This window comes from Myotis davidii, unplaced genomic scaffold, assembly GCF_000327345.1.
Source record: "Myotis davidii unplaced genomic scaffold, ASM32734v1 scaffold197, whole genome shotgun sequence".
Classification (NCBI taxonomy): Eukaryota; Metazoa; Chordata; class Mammalia; order Chiroptera; family Vespertilionidae; genus Myotis; species Myotis davidii.
The window spans coordinates 225,924-245,524 of record NW_006291549.1 but is presented as its reverse complement, the minus strand read 5'-3'; the positions used below and the strand labels follow the sequence as shown (position 1 = coordinate 245,524).

Below are 19,601 nucleotides of genomic sequence, written 5' to 3'. Positions count from 1 at the left end.
TTATGCAATGTTAGACATTTGACTTTAAATAGCATAAATCTCTTTGCCTTTTTACTAGTTTTATTGTATAGGATATTTGTTATTCTATTTTTCTAAAAATTATGAGGAAAACTTCTAGTTTTTTATTACATAAACATTAAAAATTGGTATAATAGAAAATGCAGGGTAAATCTGTAATAGGGAATTTGGGCAGATAGTATGTTTAAGGAAATTTTAGGCAAAGTGTTCTTGAAGCAATTTCCACAAATCTTTTTTTATCTCTTCCAGAATAGCTTACTTAAAAGTACTACTACTTAGCCCAGCCGATGTGGCTCAGTGGTTGAGCGTTGACCCATAAACCAGGAGGTCACGGTCCAATTCCCAGTCAGGGCACATGCCTAGGTTGTGGGCTCTATACCCAGTCTGGGGCATGCAGGAGGCAGCCGATCAATAATTGTCTCATCATTGATGTTTCCCTCTCCCTCTCCCACTTCCTGTCCCTGTCCCTCTCCCTTCCTAAGTGGCATAGAATTACAACATATTAACTACTGTAGTGAAATTAAGTTAAGTACATATGCAGGTGAGTTTGGTTTTGTTTTAAAACATACCACATAGCCTAGCTTGTTTGGCTTAGTGGATAGAGCATCGGCTTTTGGACTGAAGGGTCCCGAGTTCGATTACAGCCAAGGGCACTTGAATAGGTTGTGGGCTCAACCCCAGTATACTTTTTGTAATACTTTAAGCAATAAAAAGAAAATAAAAAAATAAAAATGTTGGCAGATTGGAAAGCAAAAAAAAAAAAAATACCACATAAATCTCATTGATCCTGATCTTTAGATGAATCATGAACCAGACACAAAATCCAGCTTTTCATGATCAACATAAGGCTGTGCTCTGGATACGTAGGAACTGAAAACACAAGTTACTGTTCTCCGCTCCCCTTTAGGCACCCATGTTGATCTGCGACAGGAAACCAAAATAAATGTTCCCATTTGGAAAGGAGAGGTTTAAGAGGTGCACAGCATTGTTAATAGGAAATCTGAAATTATGCTGGGAACATACTGGGAGGTCTCCTTTGATTAGACACCAGGTTCCCCTGAGAGTATCTTCCTAGCCAGTTTCTCTGCATGGCTTTTGGCTGATTCCTCTGAGAGTTCTGTGCTTGTCATTATCATGCTGAGTTGCATGTGAAAAGTTCATTGGCGAATGTTATCCTCCTTACCAGTTGAGTAGTTCTTAGTCTGCTTTCCGACTATGAGAAGTTAGGGGCTCAAGGTTCCTTTTTAGATCTCCATTACTTTTGATGTAGGCTGGTGTTAGTTTTGGTAATAATACTGTATTGTTAGTGTGTATGTGTTGCATTCTAGTCAGCTTTGTGTGCAGTGTGGTCTCACTGTCCAATCTCAGAGGGAAGGTGGGGGTAGGTGGGAAGAGATCAACCAAAGAACTTGTACGCATCTATAATAATAAAAGCATAATATGCTAATTAGACTGGACATCCTTCTGGACTAAAAGCGGCCAGAAGGAAGCCAGGGTCCTGGGTGCCAGAGGGAAGCTGGTGCCGGCAGCCGGGAGAAGGAAGGCTCACCCTTGTACGAATTTCATGCGTCGGGCCTCTAGTATATGCATAATGTCCTTGGACACAGTACGGTGGTGAAGGCAGGGGGCAGGTGTGGGCTAGAGGGGTCAGTGGGGAAAAAGGGGACATATGTAACACTTTCAACAATAAAGATTTTTTTTAAAAAAGGTTCCCAGACATGCTTATCTTTAAAAAAAAAAAGTTTTTAATGATTTCCAGAGAGGAAAAGAGGATAGAGAAATAGAAACATTGATGAGAGAGAAACATAGATCGACTGCCTCCTTCATGCCCCCCACTGGGGATCGAGCCTACAACCCAGGCATATTCCCCAACAGGGACTCAACCAGTAACCTCCTGTTTCATGGGTTGGCACTCAACCACCACACTGGCCAAGCATGCTTATCTTTTATACTTAATTACAGGCACTTTGAGTTGGTTTTCCTGAAAACACACCTCTTGGTCTCTTTACCCTAGAACTATTTGTCCATCTGAAGGATCACGGTACCAAATTTGAATTATTAAGGAAAGGCTGGCAGCTTACCCTTGATTGGATCTTTGAACCCAGTCTCTGAATTTGAAAATATTTTACAGGATGGAGGCAACTTTCAACCTAAAATGCATGGAATTTTTTTGTTCTTTTTGTTTTCGTATTATTTTTTTGAACTCATTTCTTTCTTAAAGTACCCTATTTATCTTGGTAACAGCCAACTCGAGATCCCAGCATTCTATCTTGAAACCTCTTCATTACTGAAAGTCACAAGTTCACTGAATGTATTTTCTTGTGAGTTTTCACATGTGACAGTTTTACCCATTGTATAATAATATATTAGAGTTTAGTTTTCCATCCTCAAAGCCAGATAGGTCACATATTTTATGTTTGGGTTGCTGGTATCAATTTCTTTGTACTAACAGCTTTTTTTTTTTAATATATTTTATTGATTTTTCACAGAGAGGAAGGGAGAGAGACAGAGAGTTAGAAACATCGATGAGAGAGAAACATCGATCAGCTGCCTCCTGCACATCTCCCACTGGGGATGTGCCCGCAACCCAGGTACATGCCCTTGACCGGAATCGAACCTGGGACCTGTCAGTCCGCAGGCCGACGCTCTATCCACTGAGCCAAACCGGTCTCGGCATACTAACAGCTTTTTGCTGAGGTGATGGACAACTGCAAAATAGCAGTATCTTGCTATATTTATATCCACTGAGCCAAACCAGTTTCGGCTGTTTCTACTTTTTAAACTAATTTCTTATGAATATGTAGAATATAAGTTCAAAACGTTCAGGGACTCTCCCATCTTACACATTACTATATCCACAGAGTCAAGAAAATGGCAACTTGGCAAGTAAGATAATACTTGGTATTATTTTTTTTTCCAGTGAATGAGTCCCATTATACAAAATTTGTAAAAAAAAAAAAAGGGGGGGGTGGAGAATCACTTCCCTGTTAGCCTAATGCCACTATAGTTTTTGAATCTTGTAATTTATATTAAAAGGATGTTCTTTTCCTTTTGTGACTGGGTGATGGACTTTCAGTTATGGTTTACTTAAAAATATTTTAAATACAAATAAATTATAGCTTATTGTCTTCTAAAAACACTTATTCGGCTGACTAAGAGAGTTTAGTTGAATGATAAGTATTAATTATACATAAAAGTTTATTTTCCATTGTTGCATTCTCTTAAATAGGGTAACTGAAGAAGACAAAAGTAAGAAAAAGGGGCAAGAGGAAAAACAATCTAAAAAGCAGCTTAAAAAGGATGAAGAGGGCCAGAAGGAAGAAGATAAGCCAAGAAAAGAGCCAGACAAAAAGGAGGGGAAGAAGGAACTTGAATCTAAAAGGAAAAACTTAGCTAAAACGGGGGTTACGTCAACCTCTGATTCTGAAGAGGAAGGAGATGATCAAGAAGGTGAAAAGGTAGGATGTTTTAACTATCAAATAAAATATTTGTTTTTAGTTTGATATGTAGTTCTTATTGAACCTCAGTATCTTTGAGAAAGTCTATAAATGTGATTAAAAGTTAAACTGAATTTCTTTATCTTTCTGAATAAACTTGAGTTAGCTATGTTTAAAAGCATATTTTAAACGTTAATTTACTGTGCATTCTAAATTTATCTTACCTCTTCAAAATTATATGATATTAAGTGTTATAAACTTTTTAAAAATTAAATTTAGGGGGGTGACATTGGTTAATAGGATCTAGTTTTCAGTGAAATTCTTACTACTCTTTAGGCCTACTCTCTTTATTTGAGTGCCTATTGGCTTAGGAATTTTGTTTAAGCTATGTGTCCTTTTCTTTGTATACCCTTAGAGATCTGAAGACCCAGGTTGTATAGGTCCTTTATTTATTTTTATATGATTAACACTTTAGAAGCCCAAAATTTCGAATTGGATAGATTGAGCAATGCAGTTGTCACTAAACCAGTAAGGTACTGACAAACTTCATTTTAAGCAAAGATCATCCATCACTCCTATAGCAGTGCAGAAAATAAATTTTAGTTCCCAAAATCATCAAGTGTTAAAGTTGACAAAATCATGTATAATTCTGAGATGAGCTAAATCCATCCTAATTCTCAAAACAGAAGAGAAAAGGTGGAAGAAACTTTCAGACCGCTCATAGGAGGAATATGCTGAAAGGCCAACATGAGAAAGAAGCAGCAGATAGAAAACGCAAGCAAGAGGAACAAATGGAAACTGAGCAGTAAGTATTTTCTTATTCTAAATTTTGACTTCTTTCTAAAGCTAGCATGACATTTTTAAACAATGGGATCTCATTTTCCAGACCTTAAGAAGCCTTTTTAAAGTGACTTTACCCATGTGATATGAAAAAAATCTTTAGTATATGATGGTAATTATGCTTAGGCTCCCTTTTCTAAGTAAGAGGATGAAATTTACTGAGGGTAATCACCTGTATTTTTAATTTAAAAAAAGTGCAGATAAGATTTTACTGTTAGTGGCTCTGTAGAAAGTGTCTTCATCCTCTACTATTTATTTGTATAACGTTAAATACAAACAGAGTGGAATGAAAGAAATATCCTTATTGTCATACCACCAGCAGGCCACCCTCAAAAAAAGACCAGCAAAAATAACAGAAGCACAGTTGGAAACCCAAAAGCCAGTAACAGTAAATCTAAAGGCTGACAGGGTTTGCATTAGATGTTATAATATAAATCAAGTTCAAAGCTGATTTTTCTTAAAGTTCTCATACTTGAATATATACTTAACATAGGGAATTTTCCCCTTTAATTTTATTCTACAAAATAATTTGATTGGAAGGAAAACAGCAATGGCAATGATAATTAGGCTTCATGTGTTACATTTGTTTTCCTAGACAAATGACAGTCTTTAGACTGTCATTTCTGAGTTCTTTCTCTGAAAAATATTTCTCTGGCATTATTCTGACTAAATAGTGAGGTGATTTTAAAAACATGCTTTACATCACTAAGAGACTTAATGATAAGCAGTAATTCTTTAGAGTATTCTTAAATTTGTGCTTTTTCTTCATATATTTGTAAACCAAAAGCCTTTCTTTACAAGTGCAGCATTTGACCATCTGCTTTCTTAGTTTGGAGGATATATAAGTGGTTTCAGCTCCTTGAGGGAGTAATAAAAACTTATCTAAAGCTCAGACATGTTACTCCCTTTTATCTGTGAGACTAGACTTTGCCCATTTCTGTGACGATTAGTTATTTTTTCTTCCTGTCCTTTTCAATCCTTTCACTGAAAAGTTGTTGCATTGTTTGTTTTTAACTTTATTGTGCTCTCCAAATTAAGATATAAAATTAGCTATTGCTTAGTAAAAAATCTAGCCCAATCCTTCCTTAATAATCCAACGTTATCTTTGTGTTTCAGTTTCTTTTTGAATGTCCTCCGAATGTAACTTTCTCAAATTCTAATATTTGTGTTTTCTTTCCTTCTCCTGTTATTACAAAACTTTGTACTTGGACAGTTTTGCTCTGTAAAGCATTTCAGATGCAGCTTGTGTGAAATGCATTATGCAAAATAAAGTTTATTGTATTGTATTCCCAGCCAAACAACATGTAATCTACAGTAATAAAAAAATATATCTCATTTTGGGCTCAAAGCATTAATCCAGTTACTGAAAAGAAAATACAAGTGGAGCAAACAAGAGATGAAGATCTTGAGACAGACTCATTGGACTGAATTTCCCCTTCCCCCCCTTTGATGGAAGAATGTTCCAGATACTAAATTGAGGACTTCATTAATGGCATTAATACTGTATTACGATTGTTAAATTTTCTGTAAGGTACACACTACATACTAAGGTCGGCAAAAAGTTTTTTCCAAGCTTAAAATGAAGCTTTGTGTATGAAAATTAGAATAAGCTGAAAAGATGGTGGTTGTACATTATTTCATTTAGAAAATATAAACTTTAATTTTGTTTTGAAGTTAGGTGTTAAACTGGAATAGCTATCATACCCCGGATAATGGGGGCAGTTGTGCCCTTCCCTTGACATTCCTTTGTTGTTTAATTCTTTAGAATCTTAATTGTTTTTTAATCCTGAGAGATTAAACATAGCCTTGTTAAGAACAAAAATGAAACTGTAACCAAAATTTTAAAATAAAGTTTTTTTTAAAAAAAACACCCTGATTTTTAGATATTTTTTGTTCTTGTCTATTTGAATGTTTATAAGGCTCAAACTCCAAATCAAGGTACTAGAAATTAATAATTCATTTTAAATGGTTATTTACAGTAGCACAGTACCTTTTCATTTGTGAAATGGTATGTAAATGTTAGTAAATATCATCTAAGCTTGACATGTTGGCAAAAACATTTTTATAAAACAGTATTGTCTTTTAAACACCTATTTAATGTGGAAATGAACTTCAAACTCCTGAAATTAACCTTCGGAGATCTGGGAATAATTAAATCAGTCTTTTATAATATGTTACTTTTTAAAGTAAGTGTGATGTGGAATTTATGAAACAATTGTAAGCATTCTCTTCTCACTATGACCTGTCAATTGGCCCTGATGATACTGGTCTTGCAACAATACACAATTTACTGTTGAAAAAAAATTTTACCATGGCGACTATTAAAATTTTATTTGTGATGCCAATGAAACAATAGACCATTAGATTATCTTAGCATGTTTTTACAAGTTTGCTTATATTTATAGCAATTAATGCTATGGCATTGCAGAGTTCTAAGAGTTAGAACTCTGTGATTTAGGCTATTGACTTACTATTTTAAAGAAAAAAATTTTAACTTTACATAAGGGATTGTGAATATATGATAATCTATCACAAAGTTCCAAAGTTTTCAAATATCTGTGTTAACATTTGATAGGCAGAATAAAGATGAAGGAAAGAAGCCAGAAGTTAAGAAAGTGGAGAAGAAGCGAGGTTAGTTATTTCATTTTCTAAGATGATTTAAGTTATACAGAGAAAGGAAATCATAAAACTTTATGTGTAGGTTTTGAAATATGTCATTTCATGTTCTTAAATCCTACAAATAAATTTTAAGTCCCTAATGGAGTCTATATACATTGCCTTGTATTGTAAGTATATAATCAGGTGAACTTGCTAAGGAGTCATTTATTTTTTTATTTTCTAAAAAAATATATTTTACTGATTTTTTACAGAGAGGAAGGGAGAGGGATAGAGAGTTCGAAACATCAATCAGTTGCCTCCTGCACACTCCCCACTGGGGATGTGCCCGCAACCAAGGTACATGCCCTTGACCAGAATCGAACCTGGGACCCTTGAGTCCGCAGGCTGACGCTCTATCCACTGAGCCAAACCAGTTAGGGCAAGAGTTATTTATTTTAATGCTCATTATTTGATAAGTCAAATTTTTGTAACATTGTCAAAAGCTAGGTCTTTTCCCATTTTTTGACAAATATGGTTTCAGATAGAAATTGTGTTTTTCCTTAAACGTGTAAGATGAAGCAGATGTTTAAAAATTAAGACTCCATTGGGTACGGACTGTTTATTTTACAAATATGAAGCTAGATGGCGAGTTTTCTCTTATATAATGAATGTTGCTTTTCTAAACCAAATACTAAGAATGACAGATAACTTCTTAGTGATGCAGGAAGATAAAGAACATTTAAAAAGTTCACCAGATCTTTCCATTATACTTTGCTTATGTTATACAGAAAAACTGGTTTTGGAAAAACTATTTACTGTTTCACATTTTAATTTATAGAAACATCAATGGATTCTCGACTTCAAAGGATACATGCTGAAATAAAAAATTCACTCAAAATTGATAATCTTGTAAGTGTTTACCTCATTTAAAAATACAGTGCTGCTTTTATAGCTTCATTTTCTCACATGGTTTTATAAATATGGATAAATTTAAGGTAAAAGGGACTATCACTGGTTATTTTATACTGCCTTGTTATTTGAAATTTTAAAAGTAATATTTAAAAATAGGTCATAAAGGTTGTGGTAATTAACAGTTATAAAATTACTATTTTATAAAGGATGTGGAGAGATGTATTGAGGCCTTGGATGAACTAGCTTCACTTCAGGTCACAATGCAACAAGCTCAGAAACACACCGAGATGATTACAACATTGAAAAAAGTAAGTGATCTTAAGTCATGCTGATTTTTAAATTTCTTCAAAACCAACTTCATTAAAAAGTAACATTTAAAAATCAATTGGGAAAATAATTATGAATGTATTTTGTTTTCTTAGATACGACGATTCAAAGTGAGTCAGGTTATCATGGAAAAATCTACCATGTTGTATAACAAGTTTAAGAACATGTTTTTGGTTGGTGAAGGAGATTCAGTAATCACACAGGTACTGAATAAATCTCTTGCCGAACAAAGACAGCATGAAGAAGCAAATAAAACCAAAGATCAAGGGAAGAAAGGGCCAAACAAAAAGCTAGAAAAGGAACAAACAGGTATGTGTGTGGTAAATTCTTTGTTGGGACTGCTTTTAAGAAAATGGCTTTGATATCTCTCATTAATACCTTATCTACATTAAATTACAAAAAGGTCTCTTCTGCATATAGCAGAACAATGTGGGCATGAGGGGTGCCAACCCCCTTTGCAGTAAAAAATCCACATAGAAATTTTGACTCCCCCCAAAACTTAACTACTAATAGCATACAGTTGACTGGAAGCCTTAATGGCAACAGTCAACACATAATTTGTGTCTGTATTATATACTATATTCTTAAAGTAAGCTTGAGAAAAGAAAGTTATGAAAACATAAAGAGAAAATATATTTACAGTATTCATTGAAATACTGCAGTTCGACCCCATGTTGTTCAAAGATCAACACTATTAGTAGTTATTTCCTTAATTGAAATTAGGAAAAATTTCTTACCTACACAAAAGAGAAATGAACTTTCTATGTCCCTCTATCACCAACTTGAGCAGTTATACAAGTGACCATTGCTATCGTATAGCCCCATCACGTTTTTCTGTGACACCCCTGAAGATTGTATCAAAGCAAATTCTGGATAATGCCATTTGAACCTAAGTATTTTAGGATGTTATCTGTGATAGACTCTTAACCCCTTCCCCAACAATTTTTTTGTTAAAAACGTTTCTTTTTCAGACTAATTTTTTTATTTTGGTTCTATATAGTATTTTTGATGCTGGTTATGAAAACAGTTTGTAACTCGTCTTCCTATAAACCATATTTTTTTACCATATTTTCTTAGTATACTCGTCGACGACTGAAAAAGAACATTTTGTGAAAACGAGTATACACGTTTCTGCCGGGGAAGGGGTTAAAACAGAATCAGTACCCGAAATGTTGTGTTATGTAGAAACCAACATTCAGAAGGATGTTGTGCTCATTTATTAGGGAATCTATATAGGTGTTCTTAGTTAAGTTTACATGGAAGGCCTTATTGTTTACTTAGTAATAGGGCACAAAATCATGGTAGTACTATTTTTGACATTTTTTGTTCTGAAATATCAGTAATGACATATGAGATTTTTTTTTCCCTGAGAAATATATTGAATCATAATGCTCCAAAGAGCTGTACTACCCTCTTGCTGATAACCTCCTGTTCCTGTGAATATGTGCAGCAACCCTGCTTCTTACTGTGTGCCTCAGCTCTACCCTAAGGATCACAAATAAAACAGATTAAGTATTAGAAATTTCAGGGCCATGTTTTATTTTTGACTTTGATCTTTAGAGGATATCTAAAGTATTAGAAGCTCTAACAGTTTTTTTTATTGGACTCCTTCTAAAGGTTCAAAGACTCTAAATGGAGGATCTGATGCTCAAGACAGTAATCAACCACAACATAATGGAGATAGCAATGAAGAAAGCAGAGATGAGACCAGCAGTAAGAAAAAGTGAGGACATGTTTTAATGGGTTGTAATGTGTTTGCTTTTTAAATCACATCATTGTTCCAAGGCTGGTTGTAGAAGGGATTATATTTTGATCATTCAGTTCCTGTATTCAGTAAACAAGATGCAAATCAAAAAGGCAAAATCATAAAAAACTTTATTTCCCACTAATTTGCCATTGTATTCAAGGGAATAGCTAGGCAGGAATCCAGTCTTTAAAAAATAACTTCTTTCTTGGACTAAGTTAACTAAATATACCTTTAATAATGACTTATGTTCATACTTTCTTGAATTGTGACAGGATAATAAAAAATTAGATCTAGAATCTCAGGATATTTTGTATTATGATACCCACTCTAGGTATGGAACCATGGTTACAAAGTTCTTCGTTTGTTCCACAGTATAGTAAGACTAGGAATCAAGCATCCCTTCTAATTCTGAAATTCAGGGAAATCCTGTCTGTGTGTAACATCCCGTCTTTTCAATAAAGATGGTAGTATGTTGGTATCACAGGCATATAACATTTTCATTTTAAAGCGGAAATGATAGAAAGGGCCTGATGCTTCCCTGAGATACAGTGCTTGATCTGCATATTATTGGGAAGATAGAACATGGTAGAAGAAAAGTTTCAACCAAAAATAGTAACTCTGAATCTTTGGTGATTTTAAAAAAAAATCCCCTAATCCCAGTTGTCACACCTTTTTCCCCCCACTTTTCTTTAGGCCATCCAGTGAAGAGAGAGAGACTGAAATATCTCTGAAGGATTCTGCGCTAGATAACTAGGTTGACATACCTGGAATATAAAGAACATTTGAGAAGTTTGTAATGGTTTTCATTAGAAATATTTAGACTGCTGAAAGTTTTAAATTTTTATAAACATAGGTTTTGATGTTTAAACTTGTTTTAGGGAGGAAATGCCTTTATCTTTGTTTAAAAGTAATTAAACATTGCTTAATTGTACTTGTGCAGTATTAACAGCTCCATTATACAGTAAATGTGAGGGAAAAGTCATTTAGGAAATGTTGAGCTGCTTTTCAAGACATTGGTTGTAGCATATTTTTAATTAGTGTATGTATGTTAATGTGTAATTGATAGTAGAAAAAAGTTACATTTTTAAAACTGCTACTTGTATAAAATTTCCTCTTTTCCCCAATACTGTGGGTTTTGTGCATAGTTTTTACAAACTTGGATTTACAGACTGTCTTTTCACTGTTTGTGGTTTTTGTAGGTTACACATTTTTATGGTAGATAAAATATTAGTTCTATATAATTACTCCCTGCTATCTAAAATTAATCTCAGTCTACATTGTGTGATATTATCTGCTGCTTTGTAACAATGTGTGGTCTGTATGCCTTTTTGTATGACAACTAGATATCCAACTGACATTGAACTAACAATTCCACAAGGTACAAAACTCAATGTTAACTTTAGAAGCTAATTTAATTTTGTGGCTGGGAATTTAACAGTCACGTGACTTTCCTGCAGAGAGCAGAATGGCTGTATACAGGAAAGAATCTGGCTCTAGGGTTCAGCCATCTAATAAGATCCTTTACATGTACTGTACAGCTGAAACTGAAAACTAAATAAGTTTATTTTTGAGACATTTCTGAATTTTTTTAAAAAGCCACCCATTAAAGTCACTGAGGAGTATTTTTTTAATTGGAAAACAACCCATGATGCTTATACAGTAAATAATATATAAGGAAATTAACCTATTTGAAAATGGCCATATCAAAAGGAATTTTATTTCCAGATCATACATGTGACAGGACTGCAAAAATGGAAATATTCGTTGCTTTGAGGCAGTAAACAAAGGAGTGGCATTTAGCTTTTTTTTAATATTCTGAACATTCACTTATATGGAATAAATCAGGGTGAACCAAGTAACCCAAAAGACTTAAAGCTAACTTTTAACAGATAGTACTTCTAAGATTATTTGATGAGGTCAGTTGGTTTTTAGTAGCTAAAATATACTTCTGTTTTGAAACAATGACTATGGAGAAAAGGCTTTTACTGCTTAAGTGTTTGCATGTGGCATACATTGTATGTTTTGACTGCTCAGATAATTTTGTTTTCATCGCTTGATGAAAAGTTAAATTATTTCAGTAGTTGGAATTTTAATTTTGAGAGGTCTTAGAATGGAAGCTTAGGACTCAGTATGTTTTGAGGGAACTTTTGCTATTATATTTGTTTGATCCTTAGCACAATTAAAATTTGGACAGATTATTCTAGTAAAGCCATAAGTGTCAACATGTAAACTTCTTTTGATTAAAGAATTTTTTTATTAAACTGTACTAGTAAATTACTTCTTTGCTATGTACAAAAATGTGTTGGAATTCTGGATTTGCTTCCAAGGGAGTAATTTCTTAGTTAACGTTGTCATAGATATCATGTTGTTTGGAGAAACAGGGAAACTAACAAGCTCAAAATGTCAAAAATAAAGGTAATGTTATTTTTGTTCACCCTCCCTTTTTTTTTCTGTGACCCAGCAGGACTTCATAGCTTACCAAGAGTATGTTCAACTTGTTGCTTAATTTAAATTGTGTACTTGGTCAAAATTCCACAACTGGACAAGTCACTTAAAAGATAATTTAAATGAGAGCTAGGACTGCCCCCACCACCCACTACTCCACATTTTTGGTATGTTTTTGGAAAGCATTTTAACAGTAAATTAGGCATGACTCAGCAGAATCAATTGTTGGTTTTCTCACATGCTTTGGAAAACTTTCAGAAGTACCATCTGAATCAGAGAACCTGAATCAGACTTTATCTGTGTAAACAGCTTGATTGGAATACCTTCAGCCTTATAACTGTTATTATGTCATGTGGTTTCAAGTAGTAGGGTAATAAAATAGACTCTCACACTTACCTGGTTGAAGACGCCAGGTCAGGATGAGATGGCCTGTACAAGAGCAAAAGCTTCTACAGGGCTCTGAAGGCTTCAATAACTTTTGTCCCACTGGACTGGCCAGAGAAAGGGTGATCTATTGGAAATAGCAAATCCATAATTACACCTTAAGAAAAGAACCAATTGTATTGGCAGAAATTTGTTCAGATTTGTGCTGCATTATAACCTTAGAGATGATAGACATTGTGATGTGATCGGAATAGATGTCAAATTACCCTTAAAAAGATGTTTAAGGAAATAGGCATTGCTTTTATAGACAGTGATTTTGTACATGACTATATCCATTATGTCAAAATCTAATTTGTTTCTAAATACAGAGGATGTTAATTCAAGTTCATTACATTTTGACATTTGTTTTCTTCATTAGATAAAATAAGTAAATTTAGTCATGTTGTATTTAATACTGAAATTTGCAGCTATAAAATCCCTGACACAAGGTATGTTTTATGCCTGTGTGAAAGCTGAGAGATCTATTTAACTGATATATAATACATTGACAAATTCTGGGAGTAACTTGGTTGGATTAGCCTTTTAGAAAACCAACAATTGATTGTGCTGAATCATGCCTAATTTACTCTGTTAAAATGCTTTCCAAAAACATACCAAAAATTACAATAAAATGAGAGCAGATATCTAAACCTTTGTAACATTGGTGAAAAAATTAACCTTAAGCAGGATAATATTCTAAGTAAATGATAAAACAAGAATTTCAATAATAGTATTATTTTAACTAACAATCTTCTTTTACGCTAAAATAAACTGATTGGCACCAGACATGGATTAATGCTTCTGTTATGATAATTTCTGGAATTTTGGTTTTGACAATATGAAGTGATGAAAATGAGTAAAAAAAAAATACTAATGTAAAACCTATAAGGAATGCAGTTTAACTATAAATTCGTTTTTACCTGTGGAACTTTGAGGAATTGGGTAAATCTGGTTTTCCAGCAGAATTTTAAATCAGTACAATTTAGCATCGTTGGAAACATGAAAGTAAAAATTTAGGCAATAGCTTATTGGGACCAACTGCTTAGTTATTTATATTCTCTGGTGTACTGACTGAAATCAGTGAATACACCGCTAGATGTACCAGAAACAGGTGCTGTGGTCTTGACACCAATAGACTTAATTGGGGATGTTGCATTTAAGTCCATAAAATATTTTACTGCCAACCTTTAAAACACATAGGCTTAGACGCTTCATCAGTTTATTTCTATGGTAAATATCTGTTCTTACCCATCCAGGGAGTGCGGAATTCAGTCGAATTTATAAATATAACCTAGAAGGAAAGTGAAGTTTTAAATAACATTTTAATTTCCTACCAAAAAACTAAAAAAGGTTTCCAGAAAACATTTCAAAATAGGAGCTACAATTTCCTTGATGATCTAAACCTTGGAATTTATCATAGTTGCTGTTTGGCCCAGAATGAGAGAAGAGAATAAATAGAATTATCATAGTCAGGGAGCCAAAAGAATGAAGAGCTGAGCAGAAAAAACACTTGTGTTTTCTTTTTATATACCAAATACTGAGTATTATTGCCCAAGAATAAGTGAACCAGAGCTAGCAATCCATAGGATCTTGATTTTCCATGTCCAGGTAGTCATAGTACATGAAATCTTTGAAGCATAAAAACATTAAATCGACATACACTTTAAACTCATACCATTTGATTCACAAAGTCAAAAAACAAAGCTTTAATATAAATGGTACTTCTGTAAAGCCATGAGTATATATTCAAGATCTTTTTAGAGTAATGAGTCTATTAAAGTTTTTACTGTACTGCCTGGCCAGCATGGTTCAGTGGTTGAGTGTCGATCTATGAACCAGGAGGTCATGTTTCGATTCTTGGTCAGGGCATATGCCAGGGTTGCAATGTTGGGTGTGCAGGAGGCAGCTGATCAATGATTCTCATCACTGATGTTTCTATCTCCCTCTCCCTCACCGAAATCAATAAATATGTTTTAAAATAAAATGTTTATTGTACATACTTTCTACCAAAACAAGAGTCCTCTGTGAGATTAAATTACACAATAGCTATTAATATTGTATTTATTAAGTAATCTACTTTTATTCTTCCTAATTTTTATTAGATACTTGAAAAATCTTTACCTTGGAAGCCTCATGATGTATGGTGTTCACATTCTTCAAATAATTTTCCAAGTACTTCCACCACTTGATGTAACATTAATTGAATTTTGCTAATGATTAGCAAAAAAGCATTGAGGATACAATGAATATGCAAGCCACAGACTGGGAGAAAATCAGAATACATAGATGGCAAAGGATTTGTATTCAATATATAAAGTGCTCCTTCTGTAAGATAAATACACCTAAGATGGGCAAAATGCACTGAACTGAGTAAGAACTATATTGTGTGATAAATAGTAAAATATATTTTTAAGCATTTAAATACAATCAAGTTACTTTATAAGAAAATTTGTAATTTCAAATTTTGGGGGTGGAGTAGGGGTAACTAGCTGATGGTGTCAGGTTGATCATGCTCCTAGAGTGTACACTTTTTATTGGTTAATTGAAGGTTCCAGGATCAACATAAGGATAAGCGAGGAATTCCCCCAGTTTGTTGCCTTCTGAGTCATAGTGAAGCATTCGGAAGCAAGCATCACAAAAGAAACATGGATCATCTGGTGCAAAACTGTCATTGTTGGTCACCCATCTGTAGTTTAAAAAAAAAAAAAGATCATCAACTTTCTCTTGCTGTGAATTATGACTTGTAATATGTAAATGTAACATTCCCACTATTAGTTTATCCTATCTTATTCATAATTATAATCTTTTATAGGATTTTCTGCACATATATACAGACAGATCACCCAGCAATACTCTACAAGGCAAAAGGGCAACTAGCGGAGGAACACCACATGGTTCCCTGATGACACTGAACATTTTGACCTATCCCTGGACTTCTGCTATAGATGTTTTAAAATGCGGTTGTAATCTATTAAACTGTTCTGCAGCACTTCCCTACTAAATAGGAAAACCCTTTATATTACTTACACTCCAAAGTATAAGCCCTCAGTTTCAACTCAGAAAAAAAAAAAATCAAAGTAAAAAATACTCAACTGAAAATCAATACTTCTGAAAAAAACACACAGATAACCACTTACCTGGCTGTGTACATTTTACAAACAAAACATTTTCTGGTCCATAGCCAATGCTTCTTGATAAGAAGGGGATAAAGTGTTCTATCCAAGCAGTCGTCTCGATGCACAAGCCTTTTGTACATGAGAAAAATAAATGAAGCTACTAAATTATACAAATTTCTGTGATTTGCAAAGAATCATACAACAGTAGGTATATTTTTTAAATTTTTGCTCATAAAAATTTTTAATATACATTGACTTGCACACCAGGTTTGACCAAATTGTGTTCCGTGAAACACTTTCTCCAAAAGAGCATTTTGGATCAAAAAAATGCTTTCTATGGAACTTCCCAAATCCCTTCATGGTAACATGCACCATGACAGATGCTATACACAGCATTTCTTGAATATATTCCATCACAGAATCCTTGCTTTACTTAGAACTTAGGCCCGGTGCACAAAATTTATACACGGGTAGGGTCCCTAGGCCTGGTCGGTGATCAGGGCTGATCTATGGGGCAACCAGCGGGGTGACTGGGGGACTCCCACTGGCACCGCCTTGGCCAGTCTAGCACCATCCACTTGCCAGCCGTCACCTCCAGTTGCCTTCCTCTGGGGGAAGCTCCTGCGTTGAGCATCTGTCCCCTGGTGGTCAGTGCACGTCATAGTGACTGGTTGTTCCTCTGTTCGGTTGATTTGCACATTAGGCTTTTATTATATAGGATAGTTTGAGCAACTAATTGATCTTATTCGAGTATTTTATCTAGCTATTTACCTAGATTAACTAGTTATGTGTCACAACAGAGTTCTTGATTAGTAGACCCTCTATTACAGGGGTGGGCAACCCCTGGCACATGTGCCAAACATGGCACACCAGTAACTTTTGCTGGCACGCGAAACCCTCTCTTATAATCTTCCATTTACAATGTTTTTCTTAATATCGACTTTTTTATTTTTCAGATAAATTCAGTGTAGGTGCATCTTAAATAATTTTACATAACATATAAGTTATCTTAAAGACCATAGACATGGATTGATGAGAGAGGGGAAGAGCAATTTCTGTGCCTCTGCCTTAACTCTCTCTGCCTTCCTAGATCTGACCAGTGTTTTGGTTTCATCCACATACGCTTGTGAATCTTTGTTCTCAGTGATGAATTTTGTTAAGTCTCGTAATAAGAGTAGCCTGACGGGCCGGAACAAAAGCATGGATGGAGTGTTTGTGTGAACTAATATAAATTCAAAGTAAACATCATTACATAAAAGGGTACGGTCTCTTTTTTTTTGTTTTATTCATTTCAGAAGGGCACCCGCGGGCCGTAGTTTGCCCACAGCTGTCATATACTGTGTTTTTTGTCGCTTGAATGAATTTTATTATTTCTTCAAGGTTCTTCACATACGTACACCTTAAGAGATATCAAGAAGGCATAACATGTTCTCAAAAAATTAGGGTTGGCACGCAGAATAATTTTGAGTACGAGATTTTGCTGGTTTTGGCACGCACTCACAAAAACTGCTCTATTAAAATCTAAATCTGATTCCTGGTATAATATGAACTGGCAGGACTCTAAGATATTGTGAGTGAAAATTAATCTCCTCTATGCTACTAATCAGCTGAGTGGGTTTGGGTAAATCCTTTAACCATGCTGGACCTCAGGTTCTTCATCTGAAAAATGAAGGGGCTGCTCAAGAAGTATTCTAATGGTTCCTGGTCTCTGACATTATAAAATCTTATTTTTTCTTAAGAGTAGCAATATATCAACTTCACCATCAGAAATTGATGAATAAACTTTTTTGAAACAGTTTACTAATAAACTATGGAATGGCATGGTATGATTAAATCTATCTGCAAGATGAAAGTAACAGTCTAAATCACACCCCAAATTGCCCTCAATTTAAGGAATGACACTGTGTGCAACAATATGCCTACACTATAAGAAATGTAAGGAAAGTAAGAGAAACCAAGAACAAAATTTGACACATTATTCAAGAAATAAATGTATATAATTTTAAAATTCATACAAATCTATGAGGTTTATGCGCTCTCCTGGCTCTTCAAAAATTCTACCCAAGGGACAATTGTTTTTAATTTAGCAACTTAATATGTCTGTACAGAACTACTCTAATAGGGTTAGATACATGCTTAATGGGATAAATATATGCTTAATGTTTAAATTATGATGCATCAATACTACCATCTAAGCTACATAACAGACTATATGTTCCTTTTACTGTGTAACACTTTGTTTTCTAGGTACTAATTCTCTATGTTTCCATGTGCTGAGGTTTCACTGTTCTGTCACTAATCCAGTTCCCTACTTTCTGACAGAGCAGTAAACATATTCTCCATATGGTATACACCAACAGGAGGTCAAGCAGCTCTGGACACACTTCCCAAGCCCTCCATCCTGCTCCAGTCTCTGAAGCAGCGGTTCTCAACCTGTGGGTCGCGAACAATGAAAATACATCCTGCATATCAGATATTTACATTACGATTCATAACAGTAGCAAAATTACAGTTATGAAGTAGCAATGAAAATAATTTTATGGTTGGGGGTCACCACAACATGAGGAACTGAAAGGGTCGCGGCATTAGGAAGGTTGAGAACCACTGTGAAGGGAACTATTCTGCTCTGCCAGCCAGCCATCATTCTGGGGTTCCCTTTCCCATCATACTGAGAGTTCATTTTATGTCTTATCTATTCTGTTTTGCATTCCATGCTTTTCTTTTCCAAGTCTGAAGTCTTTGTGTGAAGAACTTCCTCAGGTAGCGTCCTGAGAATCAGTGAATGAGAGGTTGAGGTTTGGAGCCTGTTAACAGAGATGCCAAAGAAAAGGAAGCTGGGAGTTTCTGATGCATCAGTTCCTATTCCTGGTATATCATTGCTCCTCAAGAAAACTTCTCGCAGAGGGAATCCCACTGGGGATTGGGAAGGGCTTCTTCCTATATACTGTTCTCATCATAAATGGAGATGTTCTAAATAAGGAAAAGAAAAGCCACCAGCTATATAAAATTTATAACTAAGCTTAAAACCTCATTTTTAAACTATTTTAGTCCTTCCCACTTAAAATCTTTATGAAAGCATTAAGACTTTATATTGATCAAATATCAGAATTATTCTTCCCTTTCTCCAGTTCCCCTTTAATGCCTACAAATTTTGGCAAAAAGACAAGAAACCGAGGAATATGGCTGCAAACTTGCAAATGGCCTGTATGCTATACAATTTGGATGATTACTACCTGAGTAACACTGTCTAGTATACAAATGGAGACACTTTAAAAAAGTACTTACAGCCCTGACTGGTTTGGCTCAGTGGATAGAGCGTCAGCCTGTGGACTGAAGGGTCCCAGGCTCGATTCCGGTCAAGGGCATGCATGTATTTTGGTTGCGGGCACATCCCCAGTGGGGGGTGTGCAGGAGGCAGCTAATTGATATCTCTCTCTCTCATTGGTGTTTCTAACTCCATCCCTCTCCCTTCCTGTAAAAAAATCAATAATTCAAAATAAAAGTACTTACAAAAATATAATCCTCTAATAATTTCTCATCCTATCTTATAAAGAGGGAATATGCTAATTGACCCTCACACCATCACAAACATGGTGGCACCCACAGCCAATAAGGAGGGAATATGCTAACTGCCCCATACTCAAAGATGGTGGCACCCACAGCCAATAAGGAAGGAATGTGCTAATTGACTACCACACCTTCCAAGATGGCGGTGCCCACAGCCACAAGATGGCAGGA

The 19,601-nt window shown here is 34.9% G+C and overlaps 2 protein-coding genes across 7 annotated transcripts in view; one reads left to right on the top strand and one right to left on the bottom strand.

The window, feature by feature from the left end:
• PSIP1 (PC4 and SFRS1 interacting protein 1) overlaps positions 1-12,313 on the top strand; it is a 39,342-nt gene extending 27,029 nt beyond the window's left edge. Inside the window, exons 8-15 of one of the 5 annotated variants that reach the window (XM_006764915.2) lie at positions 3,248-3,476; positions 4,142-4,260; positions 6,871-6,926; positions 7,732-7,802; positions 8,012-8,113; positions 8,228-8,441; positions 9,750-9,855; positions 10,573-12,313. In XM_006764915.2, the coding sequence (XP_006764978.1) occupies positions 3,248-3,476; positions 4,142-4,260; positions 6,871-6,926; positions 7,732-7,802; positions 8,012-8,113; positions 8,228-8,441; positions 9,750-9,855; positions 10,573-10,633 (958 nt within the window). In that variant the 3' untranslated portion in view covers positions 10,634-12,313. Of the gene's footprint in view, positions 1-3,247; positions 3,477-4,141; positions 4,261-5,411; positions 6,164-6,870; positions 6,927-7,731; positions 7,803-8,011; positions 8,114-8,227; positions 8,442-9,749; positions 9,856-10,572 lie in introns of those variants that run through there. The other 4 variants (XM_006764916.2, XM_015564716.1, XM_015564714.1 and 1 more) reach the window with 4 other exon arrangements.
• Positions 12,199-19,601, bottom strand: part of SNAPC3 (small nuclear RNA activating complex polypeptide 3) — a 30,172-nt gene continuing 22,769 nt past the window's right edge. Inside the window, exons 8-11 of one of the 2 annotated variants that reach the window (XM_006764913.2) lie at positions 15,885-15,992; positions 14,869-15,433; positions 13,850-14,038; positions 12,199-12,835 (exon numbers count right to left, since the gene is read on the bottom strand). In XM_006764913.2, coding sequence (XP_006764976.1) covers positions 15,286-15,433; positions 15,885-15,992 — 256 coding nt within the window. In that variant the 3' untranslated portion in view covers positions 12,199-12,835; positions 13,850-14,038; positions 14,869-15,285. The remainder of the gene's footprint in view (positions 12,836-13,849; positions 14,039-14,868; positions 15,434-15,884; positions 15,993-19,601) is intronic. The other variant, XM_006764914.2, reaches the window with a different exon arrangement.